We start from the raw sequence: 15,534 nt of genomic DNA on the forward strand, positions 1-15,534 counted from the left end.
ACCCCCTCTGACACAGGACCTTTCCTTTTGCTCTAACCCAAAGCATCCCTGCCCATTATGTCTCTCCCAGCTGCTGAAGTGGCGGCCGATTTTCGGGATGCACTGCAAGATTTGAGGATGAACAGCAGGCCCGAGATTAGCAATCTAACCCTTATCGCCAAAGAAAACACAGAGTATGCTGAAGCCATATCCAACGAGCTGCAGAAGCACATCCAATCGGTAAGTCCCTGACACATAGCCTGGAGTGATTTGCTATTCTCCTCTCGTCCCCTATCGTTTTTCTGGTATTGGTGACTAATGGTAATAGACTCGTCCTGAATGGAAGCTTCCCGCCCTTTATGTGCTTGATTCCATTGTCAAGAATGTCGGGACCCCATACACCGTTTACATCGGCCGCAACCTGTACAGAACATTCATGGATGCCTATCTTGTCATGGACCAAGCTACACGCAAGAACATGGAAGGCTTATTGAAAACATGGAAGATGCCTGTGCCCGAGTCTATGGATCCACGCCCAGTGTTCTCAGCCGAAGTGACGCAGGATATCGAGAACGCACTGGCTAAGTTTCACGCAGCTCAACAGCAGGTGCGCCCACAACATGCGCTTCCACCTCGCCCTCCATCGCTCAGTGTAGCCTGGAGAGGCACGTCTACGCCGCCGCAGAACGGTCCTCGTTATGCTGCTCCAAATGACCCGCGTGCTCGACCGGTGAGTCCTTCTTCACAAGACGCGTGTCACAGAGTACTGACAGTACGACTTCAGTCATATCCACCAGCATCTCAATATGGGACTCCAACACATGCCTCTACACCTCCAGTGCCATACACACAACCTCAGCAGCCCGCCTCGCCCATGTCATCCATTGATCTTGCTGGGCTGAAGGCTGAAGTAACTCAGTTGATCACCACTACACAAAACACGTTTGCACACAACCCAGCTGATGCTGCGCTGCGCACAAAGCTGTCGGCACTTTTATCTCTCAAGCAGATATTAGACACACAGACGTTACCGCCACAACAGCTCGAAGCTGTACGCCAGCAGATTCGAGCGTTGGCACCTCCACCCGCCCCAACACCCACTTTTGTAGCGGCAACGCCAGCATATCCCCAACAGACGGCGATACCTTCTGGCTACACCGCACAGTATCCTCCTGTGACGGCCTCACCAGGCAGTGCTCCGCCGAATGTCGCGCAGCTTCTTGCAAGCTTTAGACCACCACAGTCGACGCCGCAACCTGCGTCGACTCCAAATCCACCAGCTTTGAACCTGGCGGAACTGCTGAAGCGTGTATCGTCACCTGCACAATCGAATTCTGTCCCTGCGCCAGCTCCATTCCAACCACCATTTCAAGGCTTTCCACCACCCGTTTCAACACCAGTACCTGCACCCCAATCCGCCCCACCGGCACAGTCCGCTCCACCAACCACCAACTTGGCTGCGCTACTTGCACAGTTTAGCAAACCCGTTGCCGCGCCACCAGTGCAGCCGGTGTCTGTACCTCAACTACCACCTCAGCCCGCCGCTGCCGCCCCAGCCCTGGGAAGCGCCGAGTGGCTCCTCAAAGCCCTGAGTAGTGTATCTGGTGCGACACCCGTGAATGGGGGTCCTATTGCATCCCATGCAACAGCAGAACAAACAACAGCACCAGCGGGTTTGCTAGACCAGATTGAACTCACTACCGCATCCATGAAGAAGCCCCGTCTGCACCTCATTTCGCGTTTGTATGAAGCCAAACCCAACATCTGTGCAACCTGCGGTCGCCGCTTTGAGAATACGCCTGAAGGGAAGGAGAAGAAGGCTCGCCACATGGACTGGCACTTCAAAGTCAAGGACCCTGATGCGGCCAAGCGGGGCGTGCACCGCAGTTGGTACATTCCCGAAAAGGAATGGATCGAGTACCGCGAAGTTGACGAGACTGCCCCGAACCAGTCCAACTACCCTTCTTCAGCTACCAACGCTAGCAAGCCAAAGAAACAGACCAAGGACCGATACGTTAGCGTTCCGCAGGACGTGACACTTCAGCAAGCGCCGTGCCCAATTTGCCAAGAAAAGTTCGAGACACAATGGAATGTGGAAGCGAATGATTTTGTTTGGATGGACGCCTTGAGCGTCGGTGGCAAGGTTTATCACGCTACATGCTTTGAAGAGTATAGTAAGGGAATAGGTATTGAGATGCCCAGTACGCCAGATTCTGTACTTGGTAAGAGAAAGGCGGATGTTGGAACAAATGGAGAAGGCAAGAAGGTCAAGGCTTACTAGGTGTGATTCTTGATGTCGGTTCATCGCAGGGTTGATTGATGTTTGTGCATTTGTGGTGCATAACGTGGCCTCGTGTGCTCCATCTCAAATTTTCTTGTATAGTCTAGTCCCGCCATGGTTATGGCATAGGTTGGTCGGACAATTTTGATAAGATTCAACTAAACCAATAGAGCTCCTTATCATCATTCATACATTGTTGATCTTGTAAGGTGCAGCTTCCTGACGTTAATGCCTGGATATTGAGAGGAGTCATTACTAGGACTGTGTAATTAACTGTTATCCATTGGGTGACCAGTCTCCGTCCATACAGTACTCAATAAATATTACAACCACCAATGCACATTATTCGACACGGCTCTTCCGGACTGCAGATCTTCTTATGTGCCTGCCAATAGCATGAAGATAGCTTGCACCTAGAGCAAGCCATCGTGTGCTCGCTCCCTCCACAACGTTGATATCTGCCCAATGAGAACCCTTCTTTTTGTTCTACCGGATTCTGATCCACAATATCATCTTCACATGCACAGCTTTCTCTCAGCATGCATCCTGCTTGCAGATGGAAATGACGCATGCATTGACACGCGGGTCATTATGCGGATGCAAGAACACGGCGATCGCAGAAGCGGGGCAAGATTAGAACTATACACGATGCAGCTTGATGTATATCTCTTACCATTGTAGGCAGACTGATTCGAAGCTGTGATTCTCTTAACTGTTGGAAATATTTGCGCTTTTTGCGCGGGGATCGTTTGGGCGCCAAAAGACTAGTGGACATGGTTTCCCATTGTTGAGTGTCCTTAGCACCCACAGGGACTGGGGATAAAGTCGATATGGATGTTGCGGGCCATCCGGTTAGGTTCGGTTATAATCCAAGTTTAGGTGGGGTAAATTGTGTTAGTGAACTCGGTTGGTAGCTCCCGTGAAGAGTTTTTCTGCCATGAACTCTGGAATGCTCAGATCCACTTTCTCATTGATAGCTCTGTTATAGTTGAACATAATATACATAATTACTCTTCTTTCCATCAAAACAGCATCTGCCCGGCTAGCTCAATCGGTAGAGCGTGAGACTCTTAGCTTTCACGTCCTAAACAGACTCGATTGGTTATCTCAAGGTTGTGGGTTCGACCCCCACGTCGGGCTTCCTTTTTTGCTGTTTTGAACACAACCCCGCTATGATTTTGGCGAATGGTGGCAGCAGCTACATAGCACATTGCAATTGTGTTAGTGATGACGTTGCACGAAAGCAAGAACTTAGCCAGCTCAACAGCAAGATCGTTATTTTTATCCAGTAATAATACTGCTGCTAGATGCTGAGCACAGGACGATTCCTCTAGATTCCTCGACAAATACGATTATCCAGCCGAACAGCAGTAGCGAAATATCAGGTTTCGTAAGATCAACGGAGCACGCAAGATAGTAGCAGCTTGACGGATCTGAACACTCCGAATGATATTCTATCTGCATTCAGAAAAGGCTTCTGTACTTTTTTGACGGCAGGGAACTTCGCTCTGTCTACTTTTTGATATCTGTATAAAGCCCAGCCAACAAACGCTCGAGGAGGTAGAGAGCTGGGGACTGTGCTGAAATGGAGGCCTCGCAGGTTTTAACAATAGGGGTCAAATAGGCCAGTAAACCTAATACGCAGCAAACTACGCGGTGTTTTCATAATTGATAAACATACGATCAAATCTCTTTCTCGATTGCTAGGATGTGAGTGATGAAGTGAGGATAGTAACGTAACCAAGTCTATTTATTGTCTAATTCCTAGTTATCTAGCGTCTCTCTATGCCCGCGTAGCTAAGAACGGTCTGTACTAAAATGAATCTGTTGTTTCGCGATGTAAACATCTCTCTCGCCGTTTATTTAAGCCATAAGTAATAGAATAAGAGTCCCTACTTATCTTACTTTGCAAGCGAAATGATGCTGTAAGCGATCTATCTCCCAAGAAAACTATAACAGCCCCGTGATAGCGATATAGAAGTCGGGAAGTACTGATACGGAGAACAAAGGGTCTTTGAGAGGATCGTGATGAGACGATGTCCAGGTTCAACATTCTAGAAACCCCACCCCTTGCTCGCCTCAAATGTACGTAACCATTAGGATAACACAAAAAAACCCTACATAACTGTACAAGCGGCGACACCTACGATAGCGCTAGCAAATGTCGCCAAGCTTGCTCCAATGCTCACACCGTTCGTCACCAGTCTCGACCCGCTCGATCCTATTGTCTCATTGTTTACAGTGTCCGCTACATTGCCGACTAGATTGCTTTGCTTTGCCATTTTGAGAATGTCGGTTTGTCTCGCCAGCTTATCTCTATGACGAACAATAGCTGTGCTTCTAATACCTTCGGCAGTCAGGGCATCCTCGAGATCTTTGCCAAATGCTTCAGACACTTGGAACATAGCGGTCTTGGTTCTGTCGAAGTAGACGAAGTAGTCACCGGCCTTGTTGGGATTGAGAGCGATGCGCTGTCGTACTGGATAAGTATCCTTCAATTTCAAAAGCAAAATCAAATACGAGCTATCGAAAACATTACTTACGCTCACATCTTCACCCTCGCAACTATCAAGCGCCTGATTCAGCACCGAGTAATTCTCGTCTAGGTTATACGATTTCGATCCATCTTGCCAAATCATGACAAAGTTGTTCTCCGGACCCAGCGCTACACACCGCAGCGTCGTGTACATCTTCCTTGCATCCTGAACATTCTCTTCAATGGCCTTGGGCAAGCCAGCAGAGTACTCCGGTGAACAGCCGAACAAATACCAAAGAAACCAGGTGGCTTCAGGCCCGAAAACTACTCGTCTCGCAGATCTTGGAGAACTCGACATCGCTCTCTCCAGTTTTGGATTTAACTTGGCTGTAGCTATACTTAGACTCCGTAAGCAGTAGCCAAGATTGTAAGAGTAAAGCGGGAGTGAAGGCATGACCTACTAGTCTGGATATTGCCCTGACGGTTATACCAAAGGGAACAGTAACTACCGCTCTTATTCCATGCCATCATGTCAACTCGAATCCTCTCGCCATCCGTCCAGGGTGGCCTCCGTCCAGCTATATTTCCCGCACTACATGAACTCTCAGCCTGATGCACGTTCATCAGAGAAATTAAACAACTCACCTGCGATGGCGGTGCCCTACGCGGAGGAAATACGAGTCCTCGGGTCCGAATTGGAAGTAGATATCGCGAACAACCATATCGAAGACACAGGAAGCGCTGCTCGAGACCGGATTTATACGAGTCAAAATGATGAGTAGGGTCAAAGGAGGGTGAGAAGGCTGCGATTCTCTCAGCTGAAAGATGTCAGCGAAGAGAGGGGTGGCTGCCTGCAGGTGGCTTCTAGTACACTAGGAATACTATTGGGTCAGGCTGGAGGTGCCAGTACGCGTGCTAATCTGACGAACTAACGTGGAGCGGCACTCTGATTGGATAATCTGCCATCACCATGTATGCTGTTCAGCTCCAGATACTGCGAATGCAGTATACTGTACCTTTTTGGGCACATGGTAGCCTAGGTAGAGCTGAGCCAGGTTGCGTCACAGTTCACTTCTATTACTGCGCATAGTTGGTGTGTAACAATATTTGGTAAGTGAGCTATTGTACTAAAAATAGCGACTAGTAGATATAAGACCATAGGGTTATTGAAGATTTGCTATTGGTTTAATCTAAGCTGCTACGTATGCTATACAGTATAGAATTAATAGAGTTATCGCAGAGAAAAGGTGGACCAAGCAGGGAAACCCTGCCCCTACCTATTTACCACACCATGTTAGCCAATGTAATACTGCATCGCCACTGCTATCTCCTTGAATTTCACAGCCTATCTTACGTAACCAAACCCATGTACTTGGCATTGCCCTTCAGGGAGTGGCCTGGATACTGATGAAACACGGCAGACTTCTGGTTTAATTGATCTCGGTATGTTTGTCTGTTCTACTAGTAGCATTGTTAATTTATTCCCGACCTTGGTAAGATCATCCCAGCAACCTTGCTGTGTTGACTATATATCAAACTTTCTAGCTGCTTCTGTTCCATATTCATATCCTACAGATTGTATTCACCAGGAGCGGCTGCTCTTTCTTGTTATTATTAGATTGAGTTTCCTATTCTCATCAACACTGGACAAAAGCGAACATTTTACACTCCCTACTTCAACACCAATCTTGGTTTCTAGCGATACCACCCTAGTCTTTCCTGCACTCTAGGGCGACAACTTGATCCGACTACATAACACACTTACGCTTAAATCGCCTCTTTTTGTCGTATCTGTTACAAATTGACCAGACATGCAATTTGTCATCCTCTCTCTCATTCTCGCGGCCCAGGCCGCCACTGCCACCACAGTCTCCACCAATGGAACATATTGCAAGGTGGATCTTAGATCTGGAATGCGACGCTACAAGACCAGTGTTTGCTGTGAAAACAGCGATATTGGCGGGCTCTTGGACTGGGACAATAATCGTTGCCACGGGCTGTTAGGGGACAAATGTCAAAAGTTCAATCAGTGTTGTATAACGAAATGGGTCAACGTCAATCAAACAATCAACGACACTTGCTAGGCTAGAATGCGGAGTGTGTTAGAAGGTATCGGTACGGTAGCCACCTTGCCTTTGAAGTACCTTGTTTTGAACTCTTTTTGAAGCCTGCATAACCACGTTACTAGCCAATTTGGCTATAGCTGTTAGCTACATTTGCTTAAGCATGTAGGGCTAGTAAATGAATTCATGTACTTATTGTTTTTCCCCGAATAGGTTATTAGGTTTGTTTGTGAACCCGGCAGGTGACAGGAGTCTGTTCGAATTTGTCGATGTATTCTAGAGTGATACCCAACTTCGATTCTCGTAGAAGATAAAATCGTAACATCAACGTTGCGTTAGAATAAAATTTCCTATCTGGTATCAAACAACCCTTCTAGTCATCAAACATGCATACACTTAAGCCCTGCCATTGTCATCAACTCATACCCATTGATTTGTCCATTTCATTCCCGAAATTCCCAATCCACACCCTGTTTTGGGGACAATCAAACCACAGCCTACGAGCCAAAGTCCATCTTGAGAGCAATCTTGGGCATTCCGTCGTCTTCCCTGCTCGTCTCCTGCCGTCTGGATCCTTGTCCACTCTTTAGCACACCTTCCATAAAGGACTTTTGCTCGGGAGTCAGCCCAGTTACTACACTTCTGAAAGCCTGCTGGTCGGCTCCAGCCAGCTCGAGCAACCTTGCAGCTGTTTCTTGGGTTGCACTGGGTTCGGCCTGTGCGCGTGCTAGCAAGGCTGGAACAATAATCTTGCTTGCAACTTGTCGCTGTGCTGGTTCCTGAAGAGTTGAGATGAAGCTGACAAGAGTCTGTGCGAGTGTTGTGCGTGACTCTTCAAGGCCTTCCACCTCAGAAGGCCTGGCAAGGAAAGAGAGTGTGGGAGGCAGAAGAAGTTTGGCAAGACTTGTTTCCAAAGCGCTCTTCTTGGGCAGTAGCAGAAGCGAGCGACAACATCCTGCTGCAACTTTGCTTGTCGTCCGCGTATCGAGACAGTCGAAAAGATCATCAACGAATCGTTTGACAAGCGGATCATCAGGTGAGAAGGCAGACGGCACAGAACTTAACAAAATGGTAGTTGTGAGAATGGTGTTCTTCTCGCACGCGAGAGCAGCATCGAAATCCCGCTTCTGGGCGTGCTTGAGAATGGCAAGGAAGCGCGCCAGTGTTGCACGTAGTTGCTTGCTGGTTTCGTCTGTTGCTTCAGCATCTGGTGCAAGGCTGGTGATGAAGCGTTTGAAGATTGGCAGCGCTTGAGGGATGACGGTTGCCTGGCATTCTCCAGTTGCGACTATAGTTGCAAAGATGTGAAGAATGCAAGCATGAAGGTCGGCTTTGATGATGGATGGGAAGACTTGTGCCGCATCCACGAGAGCGGACAATGCTGTTGTGAGTAGAGCAACAGCCTCTTCATTCATCTCATGGCGAGCTAAGGATGCGAGTTAGTAAATACTCGTCTAGTGTATACGAACAAGACTCACCCTTAGCTTTGCTGTCTTCCAGCCCAGGTACCAGGCCTGATAGTACTAGCACCATGATCTTGGTCAGTTCAAATAGCTGGTCGATATCTTCAGAGAGATGTTCGTCTGCGGACGTGGTTCTGTACGTGGTCAGCAAAGCTCATAATAACTTTGATGTATGGTCTTACCCCTGATCTCTCCTTGCAGAAGGATGGCCAAGGCAGAGATTTCGCGTAATCTGTACAATGACCATTTGTATAGTCAAACCTTCAGTAAGTACCAATCGATCAAGCATGTCCATCGTTTCTGAGAATACGACCTCTTGATAGATAGCGTGCCCAGATACCGAAGGTCGCAGGATCTTCTTCAAAGCCTGTAGTATCTCTAAAATCTGCTCCTTGGATGCTTGTAGATCGCCCGGGCGACCTGCGAGAGCCTCGAATGCGAGACCGAAGAGAACAAAGAAGAAAGCGACAGGCTCATCGCGATAGTTAATATGATCGGTCCTCTCAGTGGGAGCCGGATCAGACAGCTCGGTTTTGCCATCAAGCGCGTCAAAGACAAACTCGCTGTCTTCGTCGATAAGACTAGCAATCGCATCAACAAGATTAAGCCAAGCATCCTGGTAGAACTACAAAGTGTCAGCGCATATACAAGTAGCTGTGAGAATATCCTACTTTCAACAGCGTCTCACGGTTGAGTGCCGCGTAGATGGTGTCCAGACTACCAGAGAGCGATGCAGAACCCATGGAAGAAGAGATATCGGGCTCAAATCTGAGGCGAGCATATTCCCGCAGCGATGCCAACCAAAGAGGGGTCAGCTTAGCAATATGCGGCTTCAGCACATCTACAAGGTACGTCTGCTCGGCACTAGCAATTTGCAGTTCGGCCCAAGCTGAGAAAACTGCCATCTTCACCATGACTTGGGCGTTGGAGCTTAGCCCTTTAAGGTCACCTATTGACGCAGTTTCGGATTCGCCTGATGCGTGTTAGCCAGATCTGAGACTAGGGCAGTACAGGAACGTACTAGAAAAGTTCTCAAGCGCTGAGACGAGTAGCTTGAGAATACGCCCCATGCGGTCTACGTCTGTCACGATACCCGTCGCAATAAAGGTAGCACAGACGTTCACAGCTTCGGCTGCAAGTTCTGGTGATGAGTCTGCTGCAAAGGCCGGCGTAAGTGCAGAACCGATCTGAGCCTGGTATTGTTCGAGTAGGGTAACTTCAGCGAAATCCGGGTCAGGCGTTTTACCGAACAGCTATATAATGTATTAGATGACGTTCTAGATGAAGAGAATGTGCCATACCTTGAGGACTTGATCGATAATCTTAAGACCGCGTATCCGCAATTGCACAACGCCAGCGGTGGACGCAGAAAAGGCGATGCGCACAACATCAGCTACGCGTTGCTGCAATGCCAAAACACAGGGCGCTTCCTCTCGGAAAGCAGCTTCCTTGCTAACCATTGCAACAAGCTCGCTCAAGCAATCCATACCGAATGTTCGGACTTGCCACTTGAGCAGCTCCTGGCTCACTTGAGCGCCATCTCCAGCCTCAGCTCCTGGAGCATTTGATGCAGATGCAAAGCCCGCAACCTCTTCATCCTGCAGGTCTGCTGCACCAGCTTTTGGTTTCTGTTCGATTTTTTCCGGAATCTCAACCTTCTTCGTCTTGGTTAGAACCGAGTGGCATCGCTGCACCCACGTCGCCGTGTCCGATAATCCCGTCTGATGTAGCCAATTGCGGATTATGTTTTGCACCACTTCATGATCTGGATCTCGGTCAAGAACGTGCCACAGCTGGTCTTCTAGACCCGGCTCAGCAGCGCGTATAACTTCTTCCGTGTTGCGCCTCATGATGTTGTGCAGGCCGTCAATAGCCATATCGCGTATTTGTGCTGAGCTACTTTCCACAGAGCGTTGCAGATTCTTAACATAGGTCGAAAAATCCATATGACCCGGAGCATATAGAGAGACGTGTTCCTGGCAGCGCAAGCTCTCAATGACGATAAGCTCATCAGCGTCGCCCTGGAAAAGCCCAACAAGAGTCATGATCAGGTCTCTTGCTTTTGCGACATCTTGTAGATCTGGACCCAAAACGTTGATTGTACTATCAACACATCTCGCAATGACTGCAGGTGTCGGAATGTCGATCTCAATGTTCGAGGATGCGAGGGATGCCGATTCCTCATTGTGCGTATCTGCGGCATACAACTGCGCTAGCATACCGAGTGTACTTGTGACATAGCTCGAAAACGAAAGACCAGCGGAGTCGGCGACTCGCGACAAACTGTCAATGGCCCAGAAATGCACAACAGGGTGCGGATCGTTGCCGAGTGACATCAATATTCCGAGAATATTGTTCAGGTGGAAGCCAGCCGCCATACCGCCAAGTTGAGAATGTATGCAGCCAAGGGCAACAGCGTAACCAGAACGAGCGTTCGGTTCGCGGTTAGCAACGATTTGGTCAACCAGATAATTGACTTCGGCAGTCGTGAGCGCGTTTCCAGAACTATTACACAGTCGACCTAGAGCCTCTCCGGCAAGGTTGCGGATGAAGGGATCGGGGAGAATGATGAACAGCTGTTGGGGTTAGCTACGAAGCAGACAGTGTCGGATTACTCACATGCAATAGATCCTGCATGACCTTCTCAACTGCTGCTCCTTTCAGGCTACCCGGAGCCGAACGTGTCTCCTTTACCGCCACTTTGAGTGCAGACAAAACCGCATATGCAATGTTGACCATCATAGCAGTTTTTCTGTTAAAGTCGCGCTGCAGACTGCTTGCAGACAGGAAAGATGTCATCTGTTCCAATATACTTTCTTGAATCTTGGCAGTCTGTAGAGGAAGACAAATCGCAAACAGTTGGAGTGCTGCGTTGACCACCTCAGTAGCTGGAGGGTCTGGCAGCTCATGGGTGTCGTCTGGTGCCCTTATGTACAAAGAAATCGAATCATGCTCACGAGCACCGCAGATTGGCGAAAGGAGTGTCTGGTCAATGATGGCTTCAGGGCCATGTCGGGTGAGCCAGTGGTGGCGGGTACCAGTGTCTTGCTCGCCTGGAAGTGGTGTAATGTCAAAGCCGCGTACCAGTCCAGTAACACCGAATCCGTGATTGTCAGCTACTTCCCAGATGCTTTCAAAAGTCCCTGCAGCACTGGCAATGGCGGTGCTGAATGAGCTCGTTGTGTAGTTGTCAGGCTCGGCAAAGGATGCAATAGCAAAGGGCAGCAGATTGGTCTGCAGTAGAACGTCTGTACTGCTTGCTGGACTAAGCTCGACGAGCTTGGTGTAACATTGAAGCACTCTCCTCCGGACCATCAGATCAAAGTCATGGAGTTGCAGTGCAGGCGACAACCGTTGTGACATGTCGTCAGTCGTTTTCTTCGCTGGCAACGTGTTCAAAAACAACGTCGTGTTCTGGAGCATCGCCGCCAGCCTCTTGGTTACGTCCAGCGTCAAGATCCGGCTGTTGAACTCCAGGAAGGTCAGGATTGACCCTAGTGCACATTCTCGGACGTGTGTCAGGAAGCAAAGCTCCAAATAGTTTCTTTGAATCATGTTATCTCGGTTCAGTGGTTTAGGCAGTGCATTTTTCCACAGTAGCAGTAACTGCGAAAGATGGATCTTGACAAAGTTCGGGCCCAAGGTCATCAGCCCTCCGATCAAGATCCAGGCGACTTGTATCTGCGTAGATCCAATTCTGAGATCGGAATTGCTAGCTGACTTCAGCAGTGATGTGGCCTGTGAGAGTACTCTCGAGTTCACGTCTACGGAACCGTGTAATGGTTGTGACGTGGATGTACTCAGTGCAGCGGAGAGACCATTCGCAAGACCAACACACTTCCTTGGCGACTGACGCGGCCCAGCGAGAAGACCAAGTTCTCTGTTGACACTATTCATGCATATAGTAACAGCAGGAAGCAGCTGTAGAGGACAAGCGAGAACAAAAGAGCGCAGACAAGCAGAAGCCGTCACTTGCACTGTATAGCTTGGATGTTGCAAGACCTGGACCAGAGCGTCTCTGCAAGAGTCTGCAATTGCATTGGTGGCTGACCCAAGGCTGTTGAACAGAGAAGATAGCGTGCTCAGAGCACCGATCAGGGTCTGCTTCGTAGGTTCTGGTCGCTCCTTCAGCACCTGCGGGTAGTCTTTGAGAATGTCATTGACCAAGAACCTCGCAGCGTTCAGCTGTCCCGATTCACCAAGCAAGTCACGACCAATGACGTTTTCCATGATGACTGCGACAAACTTTCTCGTACTGAGCGTGCGGTAGCGGTTCTGCACAATGACATTGCTGCTGAGGACGTCGACAAACAAGCTTCGCGCAACGGCTGCGTATTTGCTCTCGATGATCTGCTCCCCCAGGCCCTTGATGGTTTTGATATAGCATACGGCGATTCCCGCCTTTGCGCGGTTGCCAGTCTGCGGTCGACAATACTGCGTCGCGAGCAGCTTCAGCAGACTTTCAATGGTGAAAGAGAGTTGCGTTGCCGACTTTTTGGGCGCAGGCGAGTCGGGGCGCTCCATAACCATATCGTCGCCATCTTCATCTCCTATCTTCTTGCTCTTCCTCTTGGCTGTCTTTGATCGTGTGAGAACTGGGAGATCGACCGGCGCATTTTCGGAGTAGTTTTTCACAAGCGCGGCGCTGATACATGACGCCACTGCATGTCTCACAGACGATGAGGGACTATCTATGGCCTTCCAAACCACGTTCTGCAGTTTGTCAAAGTCGGCAGAGTTGTCGAAAAATGGCGTGTATCGAATCAACTGCTCCAGACAGTAGCAGACGGCCGTCTGCACAATGTATGACTTATCGCCGGCAGCATTGCGAGCCTGTTTCCACGCGTCTCTTGCAATCAGCTCATCGGCATGTGAGTGGATCCCTTTGAACACCTTTCCCACGGCTTTGAACAGCGCTGCGCGGAGACCGCTATGGTTTTGTGCAAACTTGACGAGCCCTAGCAGTGTCTTTACTGCCAATGGTGACAGCCCTATGGCGCTATCCCCAGCCGCCTCGAAGATGGAGCCCAAGCAATGCGCAGCCGCGTGCTTTGTCCTGATGTCCTTTTCGGTCTTGCCAGCCGCATTTAGTATGTTGACCGAATCATTGATGGATTCAAAGAGCAGCTTCCTGTCCCCCTTTTCGAATATGCCAGCTATCGCTCGCCCCAGGTTGTTTCGGATTACCCGTGTGGGTGCGGGGGATGCGAGGTTGACGATTTGGAATATCTCCTTCTTGATGTATATCTGATGCGCCGAAGCGCCATCGCCGTCGAGAGACGCCACATGGCGCGCGAGATCGGAGCTGAAGGTGAGCAGGTACAGGTCCTGCTGTTCAGAGGGGAGGGCGTGTAGCTTCTTGATGTCGAGTTCAGGGTTCGCGGGGCTTTCGCTGGCGGCTTGGTCGTCGGCTGCCATGGCTGTCGATGGTAGGCGTGCGGCCTGCGGATCGCTGGGTGAGACTATCGGTATTGGCTGCTCATGTCCTGGCGAGGCTTCTCATGACACCTGTCGAAGGTGGAGTTGCCCGCCGGGCGCATGTAGAGTTGCGGACCCCCGTCTTGGCAGGGACGATGATCTCCAACTTTTTAGGTGGGCGCTTGATGTTCCCCAGAATCTCTCGCCCTACATGTCCGCTCCATTGCGCCGTGCCGTTAGGACTGCCGTTTCCAGTAACAGCGGCGTGTGCTGCACCTGTCGCCATGCCCTACAGCCCAGGCGGGTGCGCATTGCGGACCAGGTGCGCTGTCTGAGCACCACTCCCGCCTTGCTGTCAGGCCATTCGTAGGACTGCCCACCATGCATTGGCACGAACAAAGCGCATGCTGACTCACGCATAGGAAATGGGCTACGATCAAGCACGACAAGGCGAAGAACGATGCGGGCAAGTCGAAACAGCGGTCGCTCATGACCCGCGACATCACCAATGCCGTCAAACTCGCTGGCCCCAACCCCGACATGAACCCTCGCCTTGCCCTCGCCATATCCACGGCAAAAAAGTCGGCTGTACCAAAGGCTTCCATTGAGGCTGCCATTGCGCGTGGGCAGGGCCTCTCTGCCTCGGGCGCAGCGCTCGAATCTGTCGTTCTCGAAGCCATACTCCCGCCGTCCATTGCCACTATTATAGAATGCCAGACCGACAACAAGCTGCGTGCATTGGCCGACCTCCGCTTACTGGTCAAGGAGGCGGGCGGCGCCGTCTCTGCTACAGCCTTCATGTTTGAAAAGAAAGGGCGGATAATACTGCGGAAAAAGGATGGCGTGACCGTGGACGAAGTGCTGGAGCCCGCGGTGGAGGCCGGCGTGGTAGACGTAGACGAGGATACCCAGGGCAGGGTCGTGCTTTACACCGAGCCAGCCATGACGAATAAGACGGCCGACAAACTATCCAAGGATCTGGGATATGAGATTGAAGAGAGCGAAATTATTTACGACCCGAACGAAGACACCAAGGTACCATTGGAAGATGAGGGCGCAGCCAAAGAGTTGAGTAGCTTCTTGGATGAGCTGCAGGAAGTACAGGGCGTGCAGGGCGTGTACATGAATTGGGCCAAGGGAAGTCTACCAGACGACGTTTGGGAGGAGTTGAGAGGAAAGGCGAGCGTTTGATAGCGCCCCGCCTCCACCCGGTATTTGTATTATACAGTATTGTACACTAATGTACATCTCCTCGAGCACATTCAGACAACCAAACGCCATCCATGCCATGTCGTATCTCAATAGTTCGCATTCACTTGTGTGCGCGGCTCAGTCGCCTTTTTTTGTTCCGCACCCCGCATTGCGTAAGGCATATCTTCTGCACAAAGATGTGTCTCGGGTATATGTCCCCTCACTCGTCCCTGCTCTCACCCATCTCCCTCAGCCTTTCTCTCTCTTCTCTCCTGCGCTTGTTTTCAAGATTCCTCGCTTTCAGTCGCTCCAGCTCCTTGGCAATCTCTTCGCGGTCATACGGAATCTTGTGCGTCTGGCCGGGCTTGGGCCAGAAATCAGGGACGGTGAATTTGCCGTCGAGGTTCGTGCCGAAGTAGTACATGATGCTGATAGGGAAGAGGATATACATCCCAAACTACAGCATGACATAGTTAGCGATATTCTCCTTGCGATGGCGGGGGGGAAACATAGATCATGCGCATCGGGTAACTGGGAAATGCAAGGCGAGTTTGCGCAGCGCAAGCAACAGCCACGGGGAGAATGTACCTTGAAGACCTCGAGATTAGGGCCTGCCATTTTTTGCGGTATGCGACGAAGCGTGTAGCTCTGCACGGCGATTGC

General features: G+C 50.2%; 5 protein-coding genes and 1 non-coding gene across 6 annotated transcripts; 3 read left to right on the plus strand and 3 right to left on the minus strand.

Annotated features, from left to right (window-relative positions):
* Positions 1–57: 57 nt before the first annotated feature.
* On the plus strand, positions 58–2,260 carry SETTUDRAFT_110694 (uncharacterized protein; the record flags this gene model as incomplete). Its single annotated transcript, XM_008028105.1, has 2 exons — positions 58–219; positions 308–2,260. The coding sequence occupies 2 exons, from the start codon at positions 58–60 to the stop codon at positions 2,258–2,260; spliced, it is 2,115 nt and encodes a 704-aa protein (XP_008026296.1).
* Positions 2,261–3,296: 1,036 nt separating this feature from the next.
* On the plus strand, positions 3,297–3,400 carry SETTUDRAFT_t140. Its single transcript has one exon. It is a non-coding gene; the product is annotated as a tRNA-Lys (tRNA).
* Positions 3,401–4,251: 851 nt separating this feature from the next.
* On the minus strand, positions 4,252–5,458 carry SETTUDRAFT_169384 (uncharacterized protein; the record flags this gene model as incomplete). Its single annotated transcript, XM_008028106.1, has 3 exons — positions 4,252–5,129; positions 5,198–5,328; positions 5,382–5,458. The coding sequence occupies 3 exons, from the start codon at positions 5,456–5,458 to the stop codon at positions 4,378–4,380; spliced, it is 960 nt and encodes a 319-aa protein (XP_008026297.1). The 3' UTR covers positions 4,252–4,377.
* Positions 5,459–7,133: 1,675 nt separating this feature from the next.
* On the minus strand, positions 7,134–13,680 carry SETTUDRAFT_184791 (uncharacterized protein; the record flags this gene model as incomplete). Its single annotated transcript, XM_008028107.1, has 7 exons — positions 7,134–8,225; positions 8,278–8,396; positions 8,445–8,887; positions 8,934–9,235; positions 9,284–9,515; positions 9,564–10,838; positions 10,882–13,680. The coding sequence occupies 7 exons, from the start codon at positions 13,678–13,680 to the stop codon at positions 7,297–7,299; spliced, it is 6,099 nt and encodes a 2,032-aa protein (XP_008026298.1). The 3' UTR covers positions 7,134–7,296.
* A 211-nt stretch (positions 13,681–13,891) lies between these two features.
* Positions 13,892–14,871, plus strand: SETTUDRAFT_161508 (uncharacterized protein; the record flags this gene model as incomplete). Its single annotated transcript, XM_008028108.1, has 2 exons — positions 13,892–14,046; positions 14,103–14,871. 2 exons carry the CDS (start codon positions 13,892–13,894, stop codon positions 14,869–14,871), a joined length of 924 nt encoding a protein of 307 aa, XP_008026299.1.
* A 220-nt stretch (positions 14,872–15,091) lies between these two features.
* SETTUDRAFT_161509 (uncharacterized protein) lies at positions 15,092–15,489 on the minus strand (the record flags this gene model as incomplete). The annotated part of the gene is made up of 2 exons (XM_008028109.1): positions 15,092–15,328; positions 15,460–15,489. The coding sequence occupies 2 exons, from the start codon at positions 15,487–15,489 to the stop codon at positions 15,092–15,094; spliced, it is 267 nt and encodes an 88-aa protein (XP_008026300.1).
* Positions 15,490–15,534: the final 45 nt, after the last annotated feature.

The sequence above is a fragment of the Exserohilum turcica genome (genome assembly GCF_000359705.1).
Source record: "Exserohilum turcica Et28A unplaced genomic scaffold SETTUscaffold_22, whole genome shotgun sequence".
Lineage (NCBI taxonomy): Eukaryota > Fungi > Ascomycota > Dothideomycetes > Pleosporales > Pleosporaceae > Exserohilum > Exserohilum turcicum.